This window comes from Littorina saxatilis, linkage group LG6, assembly GCF_037325665.1.
Source record: "Littorina saxatilis isolate snail1 linkage group LG6, US_GU_Lsax_2.0, whole genome shotgun sequence".
Lineage (NCBI taxonomy): Eukaryota > Metazoa > Mollusca > Gastropoda > Littorinimorpha > Littorinidae > Littorina > Littorina saxatilis.
The window spans coordinates 51,531,447-51,548,567 of record NC_090250.1 but is presented as its reverse complement, the minus strand read 5'-3'; the positions used below and the strand labels follow the sequence as shown (position 1 = coordinate 51,548,567).

General features: G+C 41.1%; 1 protein-coding gene across 1 annotated transcript in view; it reads right to left on the bottom strand.

The window, feature by feature from the left end:
* LOC138969647 (cholecystokinin receptor-like) overlaps positions 1-4,912 on the bottom strand; it is a 119,502-nt gene extending 114,590 nt beyond the window's left edge. Inside the window, exon 1 of the mRNA XM_070342506.1 lies at positions 4,167-4,912. Within this exon, the coding sequence (XP_070198607.1) occupies positions 4,167-4,650 (484 nt within the window). The 5' untranslated portion in view covers positions 4,651-4,912. The remainder of the gene's footprint in view (positions 1-4,166) is intronic.
* Between the last annotated feature and the right edge of the window lie 12,209 nt (positions 4,913-17,121).

Here is a 17,121-nt window from a genome sequence, read left to right as displayed (position 1 = left end):
GGAAAAATGGGAAAAATAGCTGTTTTTTAGACAACATTTATGGCCCCTGCGACCTTGACCTTGAAGCAAGGTCAAGATGCTATGTATGTTTTTTGGGACCTTGTCATCATACACCATCTTGCCAAATTTGGTACTGATAGACTGAATAGTGTCCAAGAAATATCCAACGTTAAAGTTTTCCGGACGGCCGGACGGCCGGACGGACGGACGGGGGGGACGGACGGACGGACGACTCGGGTGAGTACATAGACTCACTTTTGCTTCGCATGTGAGTCAAAAAACGAAACGTTTGATGATAGACAAAACGAAACATTGACCAGGACTTTGATCTACAGGTCTTTCATAAGATGGACAAACTAAATGCACAACAGACACATAATAATGAAAGGGTGAACTATTAGCTTCGGCATGTAACAAGAAATGTGACAACCACAACTAACACAGTTAGCAGCACTGACAGTGATCGTAATCGTACCAGAGAATAAAAATCATGGGAAAAAATCATGTAGGGGGACCAATTGAAAACGAGGCTTGATCGGTCAAGGCGGACCTTTTTAGAGCTGAAAAAGTCCCCCCGGTGGCCCCTTTTAGCTCTGAAAAGTCTCCCAGAGGCCCTTTTCAGAGGGGGGACTAAACGGGATACTACACCGGGTCTAAAACTGTGCTCTGTGTCCGCTGGTTCATGCTTATTCATGAGCTTGCTTGTCTCCGAGTACAAATCACATCGGTCCCAGACTATACAAACTTAAAAGGAAAAGTACAAAACTCAGGTCTAAAGGCGATCGGTTTGGTGTTATACGTAGTTCGACTTTCTTACGCAAACTTATTTATCACCGCCGGATTATGTGTTTGTGGTTTACGTCAGCTCGAATGTTTGACGGCCTAACGTTACAATTAAATAAATAAACTCACGGGAATGGTTGTACCACCGATAAACACAAAATATCCCGCAGAATGTTTGTCCTCCAGACGTTTTTTTCTCTCAGTTTTTCGATATATGTATTTGATGACGTCATATCCGGCATTTTGTAAAAGTTGAGGCAGCACTGTCACACCCTCATTTTTCAATAAAATTGATTGAAATTTTGGCCAAGCAATCTTCGACGAAGGCCGGACTTTGGTACTGCATTTCAGCTTGGAGGCTTAAAAATTAATTAATGACTTAGGTCATTAAAAATCTGAAATTTGTAATTCAAATTATTATAAGGAATAAAAGAGCACGATCAATACGCTTACCTACTTCTCTTATAAGAGCGTAAATGCACGGGTAATGAGTCTTCTTATAGCAACAGGGTTAATGCACGGGTAATGAGTCTTCTTATAGCAACAGGGTTAATGCACGGGTAATGAGTCTTCTTATAGCAACAGGGTAAATGCACGGGTAATGAGTCTTCTTATAGCAACAGGGTTAATGCACGGGTAATGAGTCTTCTTATAGCAACAGGGTAAATGCACGGGTAATGAGTCTTCTTATAGCAAAAGGGTTAATGCACGGGTAATGAGTCTTCTTATAGCAAAAGGGTTAATGCACGGGTAATGAGTCTTCTTATAGCAACAGGGTTAATGCACGGGTAATGAGTCTTCTTATAGCAACAGGGTTAATGCACGGGTAATGAGTCTTCTTATAGCAAAAGGGTTAATGCACGGGTAATGAGTCTTCTTATAGCAACAGGGTAAATGCACGGGTAATGAGTCTTCTTATAGCAAAAGGGTTAATGCACGCTGTGTGGGGATAGCTTGATATAATTGCACGTCTACGACACCAAGCAGCGAACAATACCGACAATAACCACGAGTTTTAGAAGCTGTGGAAGAAATCTTGTGAAATGAAATGAAACCGCTAGGAATAGAAATAATTAAGTGATTGAATAGAAGAAAAACGACTAGAGGTGAAGAGACAATGAAGCAGAACAAGGCTCGGACAAGAAATGACGCTCGTAACTTGTCAAAGCCGTTGGAAAGTAATATTTCAAATGCAACAATACATCAACACATAAAGAAGAGCAACGAACGTCAAACAAAACCCAACGTCACGTACATTCTGGATAATGATCAGAAAGCGACGAGCACAATTTGTCACCGTTTTTGTTGTGAGCTTACGGAGACTGTTTTCTGTGTATTTTGTCCAGAAGAAGACTTTACAACCGCCTTGAAGAAACTTAGCTTTACGAAAGAAAAAAAATTCAAATTCAACCATAAACCCTTATTTAAACAACAACAATTAAACAAGTCGCGTAAGGCGAAATTATTACATTTAGTCAAGCTGTGGAACTCACAGAATGAAACTGAACGCACTGCATTTTTCGACAATGACCGTAGTCCGCCGCTTGTGCATAACGGAATGAAACTGACGAGCCTGTTCAGCGCGGTAGTGGTTTCGCTGTGCTGCATAGCACGCTTTTCTGTACCTCTCTTCGTTTTAACTTTCTGAGCGTGTTTTTAATCCAAACATATCATATCTATATGTTTTTGGAATCAGGAACCGACAAGAAATAAGAAGAAATTGTTTTTAAATCGATTTCGGAAATTTAATTTTGATCATAATTTTTATATTTTTAATTTTCAGAGCTTGTTTTTAATCCAAATATAACATATATATATGTTTTTGGAATCAGGAAATGATGTAGAATAAGATGAACGTAAATTAGGATCGTTTTACATAAAAAAATTATTACAATTTTCAGATTTTTAATGACCAAAGTCATTAATTATTTTTAAGCCACCAAGCTGAAATGCAATACCAAAGTCCGGCCTTCGTCGAAGATTGCTTTACAAAAATTTCAATCAATTTGATTGAAAAATGAGGGTGTGACAGTGCCGCCTCAACTTTTACAAAAAGCCGGATATGACGTCATCAAAAGTTTTTATCGAAAAAAAGAAAAACTGTCCGGGGATATCATTCCCAGGAACTCTTATGTCAAATTTCATAAAGATCGGTTCAGTAGTTTGATCTGAATCGCTCTACACACACACACACACGCACAGACAGACAGACACACACACACACACACACACACACACACACACACACACACACACACACACACACACACACACACACACACACACACATACACCACGACCCTCGTCTCGATTCCCCCTCTATGTTAAAACATTTAGTCAAAACTTGACTAAATGTAAAAAGATCTGTTGAGGATTTAAATGAGATAATTAGTGAAACACCAAATATCCAATCTCACTGCTCTCTGTGCAACGTGCAAATTGAATCGTCGACTTATTGTATCAGCTGGCACCCATGTCAGTGTGTAAAATAAATGCAGCAAAAAGTTCTACGGACAGAGTAGCAGAAAGAAAGAGATAGAGAGATCAAATCAAATCAAATCAAATTTTATTTTTCGATGGTTGTGGCATAAGCAATACAACGACCTTTTTTTCAACCAGCCCTCGCCCAGAGAGGGGACTACTCTAGCTAATCACATATTTACACGGACATTCACCTGCAAAAAAGTAAAGAAAAACAACAACAACAACAATATATGAATATTTACACATTAAAAATTATATGCAAAATAGTAAGCGTCATGTATGTACTGTAGTGAGAACAATGCTGAATAAACATGCATGAGCAAATGTGTCATCAAAACTTGGACTTTTTTGTTGAACATAATGAAACACTGAGGCTTTGGACAAATAGGAAACTAAAACCAAAACGAAGTCTTCCATCACTGTGAAGTTTCGTAATTCAACATTAAATACAGTGAAAGGTGTTTGTTATGAAAGTATTGAGACTCATTGAGACTTCTCTAAAACCTGACTGGTTGGAATGTATGATCGTATTTCTTCAAATGAGTGGTCAAGTGTGTAAATAATTATGTGTTTTTCGAGGTGTGAGAGAGAGAGAGAGAGAGAGAGAGAGAGAGAGAGAGAGAGAGAGAGAGAGAGAGAGAGAGAGAGAGAGAGAGAGAGAGAGAGAGAGAGAGAGAATTACAGACAGACAGATATAGCTAGACTGACAGGACATAGAGAGACTGAGCCTGAGACATAGAGAGAAAGAGAAACACAAAGAGAGAGAGAGAGAGAGAGAGAGAGAGAGAGAGAGAGAGAGAGAGAGAGAGAGAGAGAGAGATAGATAGAGAGAAATACAGAGACAGAGACAAACTTTCTTTTCTTAAACAGACACTAAACTCTTTTTCTGGTTGACTCACCTTGCAGGTAGCGGATGAGCACACACATGGCGGCGCCGAAGATGAAGTTCCTGAGAAGGACAGGCACGAGAGTGAAAGGCATGCAGAAGACGGCCAGCAGCATGTCGGACAAGGCCAGGTTCAGCAGAAACACGTTGGTCACAGTCCGCATGCGCTTGTTCTGGAACAGCGTGACGATCACCAGCAGGTTGCCCACGAACGCCAGCAGGAAGATGAGGGCGTACAGCACGATCTGGATCTCTGCGCTGATCCTGGGCACCGTGTACTTCGGGAAGCTGCCGTTGGTGCCCCAAGGCGAGGTGAGGTTGTTGGTGCCCGAAGCATCGTGCCCCATGCCCAGGACGTCGTCGCCATCCCGATCGCTGTCCTGACGCGAGGTGTTGAAGAGGACTGTGTAGTTGTAGAGAAAGGTCTCGAAGTTCTTCTGGATCGTCTGGATGATGACTGGGAAGTCATCGTTGTTGTTGGTGGTGCTGGAGCCCATGGTGTGTTGTTTTTGTAGCGTACTCCAAAGGTTCTTTGTCGTTGAGAACGATTTCAGTTATTTCAGCTGGTTCTCATTCGGAAGACAATAGTATTGATGGCATCGAACTATCCACGCTGAAAATGACTTATTCCATGATGATTGGTCAAATGTTTGGAATATGATGATTTTCTCAGGTCTACCTCATAGCTGTATCAGCGCTTTTCGTTTTTCAAACAAAACTGTCCCATGAAGTGTCATTCAAAGTTATCCGATACTTTCTAGAAACAACCGTTTATTCACTTAACCTTCAGTGCACACACTCTCAAAACAAAGCTGTTTTGCATAGGGAGGTTACTTTCAAATCAAACGTCGAAACATTTTGAATAGAACCAAAGATGTTCCTCCTTTTAAAGCATGCCATGTTCACCATCGAATACGCACTGAATTAGAAGTGTTTGAGCAGACGACAGCTGGCCAGTAGTCCACTTGTGTTTGATTTTCACATTTTATTTGGAGTTTTATGCTTTTTTGCCAACACGTATGCAGTACACCTGGTAAAAAGAGTATTTTATGTGAAGTGGACAAGATGTGCACGCGGCATAATGTAGTGAGAGAGTGTGTGTGTTTGTGTGTGTGTGTGTGTGTGTGTGTGTGTGTGTGTGTGTGTGTGTGTGTGCGCGTGTGTGTGTGTGTGTGTGTGTGTGTGTGTGTGTGTGTGTGTGTGTGTGTGGGAGTAAGTGAGTATGTGTATGCAGTTCTGTTAGCACTCTGTTTGGGTGTTGTGTTTGAATGTACTATGTATTGAATGAACTCAAACCAAGGTATATTCCTGTGTAATGCACGTGGTTGAAATAAAATCTTACGTCTGATGTCTTATGTCTTTACGTTCGTTTCAATTGATAGCATGATCAAGCCGATTCCACATCTCGAGTTACACCACACTGCTATTTCTGAATCCTGTTACTCCACTATCGACCTGTTATAAAAGACAGAAGAAAAAAAATTTGATGTATCACTGCCCTTCATCCCAGTCCGTCTCCTACACCTACTCAACTATTGACAAAACACCTGTCCCCGTTTAAACGCAGGATGGAGTACATAGATTACTTCCTGGTTTGGTTTTCAGGCGTGCAATTTATCAAGGAAAGAGATCTAAACAACGAAGTGACTGTGGTGAGATGAGCAAAGTTAACAAACAAAGGATTTCTGTACTCACCGATACAAGAACAGCACAAGACGATACGAATTGTCGCTTTTGAAAGCTTCATCAGGGAAAAGAAACGACAAAAAAGGCAACAAAAAGCAGACAACAAAAAACAAACAAACAAACAAAAGTCGCGTAAGGCGAAAATACAACATTTAGTCAAGTAGCTGTCGAACTCACAGAATGAAACTGAACGCAATGCAACGCAGCAAGACCATATACTCGTAGCATCGTCAGCCCACCGCTCATGGCAAAGGCAGTGAAATTGACAAGAAGAGCGGGGTAGTAGTTGCGCTGAGAAGGATAGCACGCTTTTCTGTACCTCTCTTCGTTTTAACTTTCCGAGCGTGTTTTCAATCCAAACATATCATATCTATATTATTATTATTATTATTATTGTGATCATTTTTATGCGCCTAATCTAGATATAGCCCTAGGCGCTTACATATTAATTTCTGCCGTTTGAAATGGAATTTTTTACAGACAGACAGACAAACAGACATTTTTTACACACAATATATAACGCATTCACATCGGCCAGTAAAGCTCAGTAGCCTATTAGGCGAGCATTCACCTTTCACGGCTTTATATGTTTTTGGAATCAGGAACCGACAAGAAATAAGATGAAAGTGTTTTTAAATTGATTTCAAAAATTTAATTTTGATCATAATTTTTATATTTTTTTAATTTTCAGAGCTTGTTTTTAATCCAAATATAACATATTTATATGTTTTTGGAATCAGAAAATGATGGAAAATAAGATGAACGTAAATTTGGATCGTTTTATAAAAAATTTTTTTTTTTACAATTTTCAGATTTTTAATGACCAAAGTCATTAATTAATTTTTAAGCCACCAAGCTGAAATGCAATACCGAAGTCCGGGCTTTGTCGGAGATTACTTGACCAAAGTTTCAACCAATTTGGTTGAAAAATGAGAGCGTGACAGTGCCGCCTCAACTTTCACGAAAAACAGGATATGACGTCATCAAAGACATTTATCACAAAAACGAAAAAAACGTTCGGGGATATCAATCCCAGGAACTCTCATGGAAAATTTCATAAAGATCGGTCCAGTAGTTTGGTCTAAATCGCTCTACACACACGCACGCACGCACACACACACATACACCACGACCCTCGTTTCGATTCCCCCTCTATGTTAAAACATTTAGTCAAAACTTGACTAAATGTAAAAAAGAGAGATGTCAAGTCTAACACAAATGTCCACTATTTGTCGCGTGTGCTATACCTCACGTATTCCAAGTTGCAGACACAATGCAGGTAACATCTATCTGCGTTTTTGGATGGTCGTTTAGTTTCTTTCTTCCTTTGCTACACACAGCACGGGACTTGCAACTTCCATTAGCAACACTTATATAATTACATGCATGATATTACTTTTGCAACTCGCTTCAGTCCTTGACTTGTTAAGAACAAGTTAGCTGCTACAAGTTAATGTTCCATTATATTAGTTATTTGTCTACTAGTAATAATTTAGAAATCCCACACACTGGCTTTTTCGAGCCCGTTGCTGTGTTTTGCGGTAGGAACTTTTATTGTACAAAACACGAAGATAATGACGATTTTGTGCTTCAGCTATTACTTGGAAAAACTTGTCTATTGCAGTATCTTGTAGTAATACCTTCTAGTGCAGAGACAATGAAGGGCAATGGCGATTGTGCTGCTTCTGTTAATAGAGAATAATACATGGCTTGCTGTGTCGTACCAGATTTACACCATTTTTTTATTTTAATATTGAACTGCGAGCGAAAGCGAGCTGTTCACTATTTGAAAAAGCAACGAGTGTAAATCTGGTACGACACAGCAAGCCATGTAGTATTCTGTTTATCCTACATACTGTACTTACGTGTATTTTACTGAAAATGTCTTGCAGTCGAGGCAGCTAAATTGAAGACGCTTGTTTTTGAACCTCGATCTCTTCTAAAGCCTCGTGCAATCTATTACGTCAAAGTAAAGAAACGTCACTCTGAAAGTGTGGCGTGACGTGTTAGTTCTAAACATTCATCGAGGGTAATTAGCGAGCGCAATAATTGTTTCTATAATGACGTTTGTCTCGGTGACTTTGGCATCATAAGCAGTGGAAAAACAGGTCCCTGCCAGACTTGCTTGACATGACCTCATTTACATGATATACACACGTGTGATTTGAACGATTATTATCTCACGAGTGTCTCTCTCACGTATGTAGGATAATAGCTTAAAGAAACGCGTTGTGCTCGCAGCCTCAACCCGCCGCACTAAGCTGCCGCAAAGCAGTGTTCCATTCTTTTGCAACATTGAGCAGAAAGTTAAAGACTTTCTACTGTTCAGAACAAGAAGGATTATGGTGATTTTGTTGCCGCATTTATCCCTTAGAAAAAGAGTGGACATCCAACCTTAGCGGGCCACAACGAAGCGTACAAGATGTCAGGATGTGATGCTCTTTAGTTATAATCATCGGAGTAAATTTTTCGTGGAGTAAAAATTTCGTCTTACACCGGCATCTTGTATGCGAGATCCATCGAAGATTTTGAGATAAGTTCATTATTTTTACCACAAGTGTTTGCCTGTCTGTCTGCTTCAAAGACCAGTGGGTCGACGTTCTGTAAATGTAAGGTTTTGTTTTGTCAATAATTAAACGTTCCAATAACCTTCAACTTCTGGGTGTTTTTTTCTTCTGAATTTGGAACGTTAGCAGTCTTTCTGTTTTCGGACTTCAATCAGCTGTAACTGACACTTTGAACTCTATCAATCAACTGTAACTGACACTTTGAACTCTATCAATCAGCTGTAACTGACACTTTGAACTCTATCAATCAGCTGTAACTGACAATTTGAACTCTATCAATCAGCTGTAACTGACACTTTGAACTATATCAATCAGCTGTAACTGACACTTTGAACTCTATCAATCAGCTGTAACTAACACTTTGAACTCTATCAATCAGCTGTAACTGACACTTTGAACTCTATCAATCAGCTGTAACTGACACTTTGAACTCTATCAATCAGCTGTAACTGACACTTTGAACTCTATCAATCAGCCAGTGTAACTGACACTTTGAACTCTATCAATCAGCTGTAACTGACACTTTGAACTCTATCAATCAGCTGTAACTGACACTTTGAACTCTATCAATCAGCTGTAACTAACACTTTGAACTCTATCAATCAGCTGTAACTGACACTTTGAACTCTATCAATCAGCTGTAACTAACACTTTGAACTATATCAATCAGCTGTAACTAACACTTTGAACTATATCAATCAGCTGTAACTAACACTTTGAACTCTATCAATCAGCTGTAACTAACACTTTGAACTCTATCAATCAGCTGTAACTAACACTTTGAACTCTATTCACTTTTCGCTGTCCCTTTGAACGTGTGCCTTTGGTACCGTACAGACAGAATGTGGTTGGGGAAATTGCAACGCGTGCAGACATCGGCCTCCTAATCGGAAGTTCGTGAGTTCAAATTACGGCCGCGGTCGCCTGTTGGGATAAGGGTGGAGATTTTTCCTATCTCCCAGAATAACTTATGTGCAGACCTGCTAGTGCCATATCCCACTTCGTGTGTATACTCAAGCACAAGACCAAGTGCGCAGGCAAAAGATCATGTAATCCATGTCAGAGTTGGGTGGGTTATAGAAACACGAAAATACCCAGCATGCAACCCCCGGAAACGGCGTATGGCTGCCTGAGTGGCGGGGTAAAAACTGTCTTACACGTTAAAATCCACACATGAGTGAACGTGGGAGTTTCAGCCCATGAAGAAAGAAGAAGAAGAAGAAATACTATACATCCAAACCCTTTGTAGTGGTAGGAAGTTTCACGAACAACGTGCAGACGGTGATTGTACAGTACCCGGCGAAATAAAACAAACGCAACTCATTCACGCCCACTGGTGCAAGTGATTTTTTATAATAACAATAATAATAACGATTACTTATATAGCGCGTAAACCTCGTGGTGACGAGCCCAGAGCGCTTTACACTTACACAATCATAATACAAACAAGGAAAGAGAACTAAATCCGAATAAATTCAAACATGGTCACACACACCCACACACGCACGCACACACACACGCACACACACACACACACACACACACGCGCGCGCGCACACACACACACACACAATCTTTCTTTCGTCATTGTCAATGTTCAGGTAACCCGCAATGTCATTCCATGTACGCATACGTTATTCTAGTACAACACACACAGGCACATACACATCCTCACGAACGCCACACTTTAGTAGATAATACACGTGGCAGCGCCGATGACTCACCGATCATGGGATCTCCTTCAGAGGTCTAACTTAAACATGTGTGTTTTGAGGGCTGTTCTAAAGGCAGATGGTGACTGGGAATCCCTTATCATTCTCAAATTGTCGTAAAATATAAACCAGATAAGGTAAATCAACAAGAAAAACAGATTCGTGGAGAATATTTTACTGGCTCTAGGATTAGTGCATAATATTTAATCGTTTTAGTGTTTTTTTTACTTTTTCATAAATTGTGTTATTCAGGGTATGGGTCAAGCGAGTCGTGATTGCAGGCAAACGTGTCACTTCAACACGCAACTAAAATCGTAAAAATGCATATTTTTTAACAAGATAAAGACACTTGTGGAGGCAATTCATTTCTCAACAAGATCATTAAATTAGAATTATTTGCCAAAGCGTTTAATACTGCAACAAATATTTTACGACAATTTGAAAATGATAAAAAACAAGAAATTCCTCCGAGGTAGGAAAAACACCCCCGTCCTTACCATTCTCACTGCCACCAACTGAGAAGGTTATTTCCCTTTGACCATTAATATGTCCCTCTATAAGTCCTTGTAGAATCTTAATCCACCAATAACTCCCTAACCGTGTGTTTGACTGGTCCCAATTTTTGTAAGGACCGTCTGAGGAATGTATAGAACCTGTTCACCAAGTTTGGTGACGATCGGTCAGTTCATTCTTGAGATCTATATGCGAACACAAACACACAAACAAACAAACACATCGACCGAATCCTATATACCGGGGGTGTAAAAATCTCTTGCAACAGTGGGCGCGAATGAGTTGCGTTTCTTTCGCCGGGTACTGTCCAGACCCTGTGTGGAGAGGGGAGGCAACATGCAGACGGGTAATTCCACTAACACACACCCTTTGCTGATGGGAACAGGGAAGAGTAGCTGTTCAATTACCGTTATTAGGACCAACGTTAATCTAGAGCAGTCCTGTTCGGACGCGGAGAGCTTGACCAACGTCGTGACATCTCTGGCGGTAATGGATGAATTTGTTATCTTGTGAGGAGGCGGCGTCTTTGATGTTTAATCTTGTAACAGGTAGTTATTTCCTGAAAAAGACAGAAAATGGGTTGAGTCATGAATGTGGACAAATGAGTTCAAACGAAGAATGGGGATATATCTGAAAAATCGTGTATTTTGTGGCTTCTTGCAAAGCGCTCGCTTCGCGGAACACGTTCACGGGTATAGAGACAAACACAGACAGACACATGCATGCACGCACGCACGTGCGAACGTACGCAGGCAGGCAGGTATGCACGCACGCACGCACGCACGCACGCACGCACGCACGCACAGACACATACACACACACACACACACACACACACACACATAAATAGATCCCTGCGCCTTGAGTCCGAGTCTGGAGATACGCGCGCGATATAAGACTTCACAGAACATAAAACACACACACTCACGCACTCACTCGCTCTCGCACTCACTCGCTCACGCACTCACTCACCCACACAAAACATATACATGCATCGTGTATCTATTTCTATATGAGTGTACGACCTGTATCGACGTGCTGACAGTGTACACGCCTAGGGGTAGGTACTTCGACAACACTCAGCTAAACCATTTACATCAGTCGCATGTATACTGCACAACGCATTTCATGATCATGCACTTGGTTTTTACGTTTTCTCACTGCTTATCTCATTGTCTCCCTAGTACGGATATATCCGTACCAACTGATATGGCTCTATCTGACCAGGTACGGATATGAACCTGACATGCCACCATCCACGACAATGCAAGTTCTGCCTACTTTCCACAACTGTACCATAAACAACTTGAACATCACAATAACAAAATAAGACCCAACGTGTTGATTGTCTCTGCTGTTAACCCCATAAGCTTACTCAATGGACTCGTCCAGTCTTGATCGCGAGACAGGGTGACGACAAGTGTGTACAACAGTTACTGACACTGACAGTGCAAAGAGATGTAGCAAATGAATTTGATGTTTTATTTGATGTACATGCATTTTCTGTTCCTTTGATTATGTTCTGAACAAAATGTTGCAATAATCAAATATTCTAATGTTAATTGAAGGAGTTGAATAAACTTTTGAAGTTGCACTATTTTTGTGGCGCATTGAAGTGTATGTGTTTAGTGTAAACAGGTGTTCTTGGTGTGTGTGTTTGATTGCATGTGTGTGTGCTCGTTCAATCGTCAAAACAACAACAAAGTCAGTACCTGAAAGGAATTCGATCGATACATAAATGTCATTTGCGTTTTTGACCAAAATATGACATTTTACACAGGTCTCGACAGTCATTGTTCACATCGACCGCTATCGCGGTCTCGGAGAACAATGACTGTCTCGATCTGTGTAAAATGTCATATTTTGGTCAAAAACGCAAATAACGTATACTAATTTTAATTACAATTTTCAGAATTTTAATGACCAAAGTCATCAATTAATTTTTAAGCCTCCATGCTGAATTGCAATACCGAAGTCCGGCCTTCGTCGAAGATTGCTTGGCCAAAATTTCAATCAATTTGATTGAAAAATGAAGGTGTGACAGTGCCGCCTCAACTTTTACAAAAAGCCGGTTATGACGTCATAAAAGACATTTATCGAAAAAATGAAAAAAACTTCTGGGGATATCATACCCAGGAACTCTCATATAAAATTTCATAAAGATCGGTCCAGTAGTTTACTCTGAATCGCTCCACACACACACACACGCACAGACACACACACAGACACACATACACCACGACCCTCGTCTCGATTCCCCCTCTATGTTAAAACATTTAGTAAAAACTTGACTAAATGTAAAAAGCAGTCTGGATTGAAACAAAATTAGACCAAGAAACATATCTTATTGGTTCAGATATAAAATGTATCGTAGCTATCGTTCCAACGTTACTCACAAACCAAATGTGCTAATTCCCCATTCTCCCTGCAGAGTAAATATCTCCGACCTCAAAACGAAGCCCTGTGTAATTTGGGAGTGGTGTACACTTAAATCAGAAGGCCTGTTTTACTAATGCACCACTAATTGGGCAAAACCATCTCGGCTGGACATGTGTACTATCATAGTTTTGGGCCAGTCTGTTCATTATAAGCCCAGTGCAATTCCATCAGGCAGACTACTTTCATTTGCGTGTGTGTGTGTGTGTGTGTGTGTGTGTGTGTGTGTGTGTGTGTGTGTGTGTGTGTGTGTGTGTGTGTGTGTGTGTGTGTCTGTGTCTGTGTGTGCGAGCGTGCGTGTGTGTGTGTGTGTGTGTGTGAGTGTTTGTGTGTGTGTGTGTGTGTGTGTGTGTGTGAGTGTGTATGTGTGTGTGTGTGTTTAAGTGTTTGTGTATGTGTGTGTGTGTGTGTGTGTTTAAGTGTTTGTGTGTGTGTGTGTCTGTGTGTGTGTGTGTGAGTGTTTGTGTGTGTGTGTGTGTGTGAGTGTTTGTGTGTGTGTGTGTGTGTGTGTGTGTGTGTGTGTGTGTGTGTGTGTGTGTGTGTGTGTGTGTGACAGACATGCAGACAACATCAGCGCAGACCTTACTAATGCTTCAATTATCCAACAGTGCTTGATAATCAAGTCTGTGATCCCTATGCACTTTAATTTTTGCTTGCAATCCGCTTGGTGCGTTATCTTACACTAGATGATTACCCGCTTCGCCGGGAAGAAGTAGAGCCGAATACCCGGCTTTGCCGGGATGAAAGCGTTGTGGACAGTGACCTTCTAAAAATAGTAACGGGAATATCCGGCTTCGCCGGGATGAAAGCGTTGTGGACAGTGACCTTCTAAAAATAGTAACGGGAATATGGATTGACGCCACACGAAGGAAGGGAGATAAACGCAAAACACTGGAGAAGATAAGGAAGAGTTACTGGGAATGGATCTGGGAAGATGAACAGAAAAACCAAAATCGGTTCAGCGCTGCGCGCTGAGAGCACGTGTTGAACATTCTCATCGACCAGGTTGTGTCCGGGGTCTACTTGAATATGCCCACCAAATTTGAAGCAGATCCAACGAGAACTTTGGCCGTGCATCGCAAACACACACACACACACACACACACACACACACACACACACACACACACACACACACACACACACACACACACACACACACACACACACACGTATATATATATAGATACAGTACTGTAATCCTTACAATGTAGCTATCGTTCTGTTGTTCAACGAATTGGCTGCCAGGAATGTTTCTCGTTTGTGCATGTATGTAATTGTGACGAATGTATAAAGTAAATCATGGCTAAAAGCAGGATCTGACTAGATTCCGAATCCAGCTGGAAAGAATCAGAATACTGATCTCATTTGGCTGAGATCGCAATTCCGATTCTATCCGCAAATCCCTAACCTCTTCCCATATACATATAATCTAAATCATAGTTTACATTCCAATCCAGTGTATGTATATCTTGAAATGACAGAGAAGACAGGCAGAGAAAGAAAGTGAGATAGACAGAGGCAAAGTGCAAACAATCAAACATATAGTGCACACACAAGCGCACACGCAGTTGACACCCCCCGGGAAGGCGTTGGAGAGAGAGAGAGAGAGAGAGAGAGAGAGAGAGAGAGAGAGAGAGAGAGAGAGAGAGAGAGAGAGAGAGAGAGAAAGAGAGAGAAAGAGAAAGAGAGAGAAAGAGAGAAAGAGACTGAGAGAGAGAAAGAGAGAGAGAAAGAGAGAGAGAGAGAGAGAGAGAGAGAGAGAGAGAGAGAGAGAGAGAGAGAGAGAGAGAGAGAGAGTTATGGAAATGTACAGTTGCTATTTTCCCCCACGAATACAATCATGTTTACTCACACACACGCGCGCGCGCATGCACGCACGCACGCACCCAACCGCACACACAAACACACACACACACACACACACACACACATACACACACACTCTTTCTCTCTCTCTCTCTCTCTCTCTCTCTCTCTCTCTCTCTCTCTCTCTCTCTCTCTCTCAGGCTCTCTTTGTCTCTCTCTCTTTATACTGAAATTGATTATTTGTTGTTGTAATTCTTCCAAACGCAGATACGCACCTCCAGAAATGCACATGTGTTTACAACAGAAGTTGGCAGGTTGTAATACGGAGACTGGGCATGTGTTAATATTACGTTTCGTCGAATGAAATGAGCAGAGTTCACTCGCCGCGACGAGTATTTTTGTTTGTATGCCCTCGTGCTCTATAACTTAAACTGAATGTTATATTATACATATTTTAATGAGATCTTTACTCACCGTGACAAAAACAACACAAGCTTTAAAATGATCCAATTTGAATATTTCTTCGGCACTAACAGGTAAGATAGAAAAGCAAAACAAGACAAACTAATAATTTTAAAAAAAGCAAAACAGAAGCGAACGAAAAACGGATAAGAAAGGGACTTATAAAGCAACAAATGTAGAGCAAAATAACGATACTGACAAAAATGAACAAACATCACAATTGTTTTTGCTTTGTTTATTTCTTGTTTCTATAGTCGCATCTGTGAGGTTCTGATTAATTTTACAGACACATGGACCAATGTGTAAAATAATTCATGTTGTGACTTCATTTGTCAAGGTGCAGCAGACAGCAGTGCATCAAAGCCTCTGAGATTCGCGATGCAATATGTAATAAATAATACATTGTCGCGACCAGAGATAGGAATCATTAATGAGAAGATGAGAACAATGCATCTTTCTCCCAATGTAGCGTGCTACGTCGTTCTCCGCATGGAGACAATACATTCATGAATAATGATCAGTTTGGAAAACATAGCGAAGAGTTCCTTGCCACGGCGTACATTGCTCATTCTTCGTTTTGTCATTTCATTCGCGACATGTAGACAGGACAAATACATCTCTTCGATTATATCGTTCCTCATAAAATAATGGAAAAATGATTAAAACTCGCGTATCGTGGAAAGAAAAGTTAGTTCCATGCTACTGTAATGTGTTTAAATATAGTCTTTTCTCAAGTCAGTCTCCTGTCATCTTTTTTTCTGGTTAGCGGCGCATCTTGTTGCAAGACTTGCAGACACATTATGCAGTTAGCTGGATCAAATACCACAAACCGAATCATCACCGTAAATTAGGTTCCGACAACCATCCCTTCATTCGTGAAAAACCACGATAGTCGTAGACTAAGTGTATAACTTCCCCAAGCCACCTCCCCCTCCCCCTCCGCCAGCCTTCGTCACCACCCCATCACACCCCCACCCTCCCTACCCTCCGCCAGCCTTCGTCACCACCCCATCACACCCCCACCCCCCCTCCCCCTCCGCCAGCCTACGCCACCACCCCATCACACCCCCACCCCCCCCCACCCCCCTCCGCCAGCCTACGCCACCATCCCATCACACCCCCACCCCCACCCTTCCTCGTCCCCCACTCTCGAGTGTCATGATCTTACAGGAAATGGTACAGATCGGACTGTTCAAGGATATGTGATACGCGGGTTCATTTAAAGTTTCTGATCCCTTCTCCAAAAAGGCCGCCATCCAATACAACGGGGACTAATTCCGAAGGCGAAAAAACCTGAATGATGCGGGGCTTGTGTCAATACTTAGGCACACAAAAAAAAGTCTGTTTTCGGTGACATAGAGAGAAAGAGAGGGTCGGTAGTTTTTTTAGTTTTTTTTATTAATGTTTTTTTCCTAAAAAAACATATTTTTAAGTTATTTTACCAAAAAACAGACTTTTTAATTTTGCTAAAAAAAAAAAATAATTTTCTTCCCCAAATGCCAAAAAAAAGTCTAGGGTCGCGCGAAAAAATAGGGTCGGTCGGGATACCGTAGACTATTTTTTTTTTGTGGCCTTAGCTTAGGCAATTTCCGCGAGCTCTCTGGATATTTTGACTCTTAATGCCATGCCCGTATTGTTTTAAACGTGTGTTTATTGTTAATTTGGGTTGGGTATAACTGCTGGACAAAAACAACAACGAATGAATACGTTCGAAGGATGTTTGTTTGTTTGTTTGTTTGCTTAACGCCCAGCCGACCACGGTTCGAAGGATTAGAGCATTACA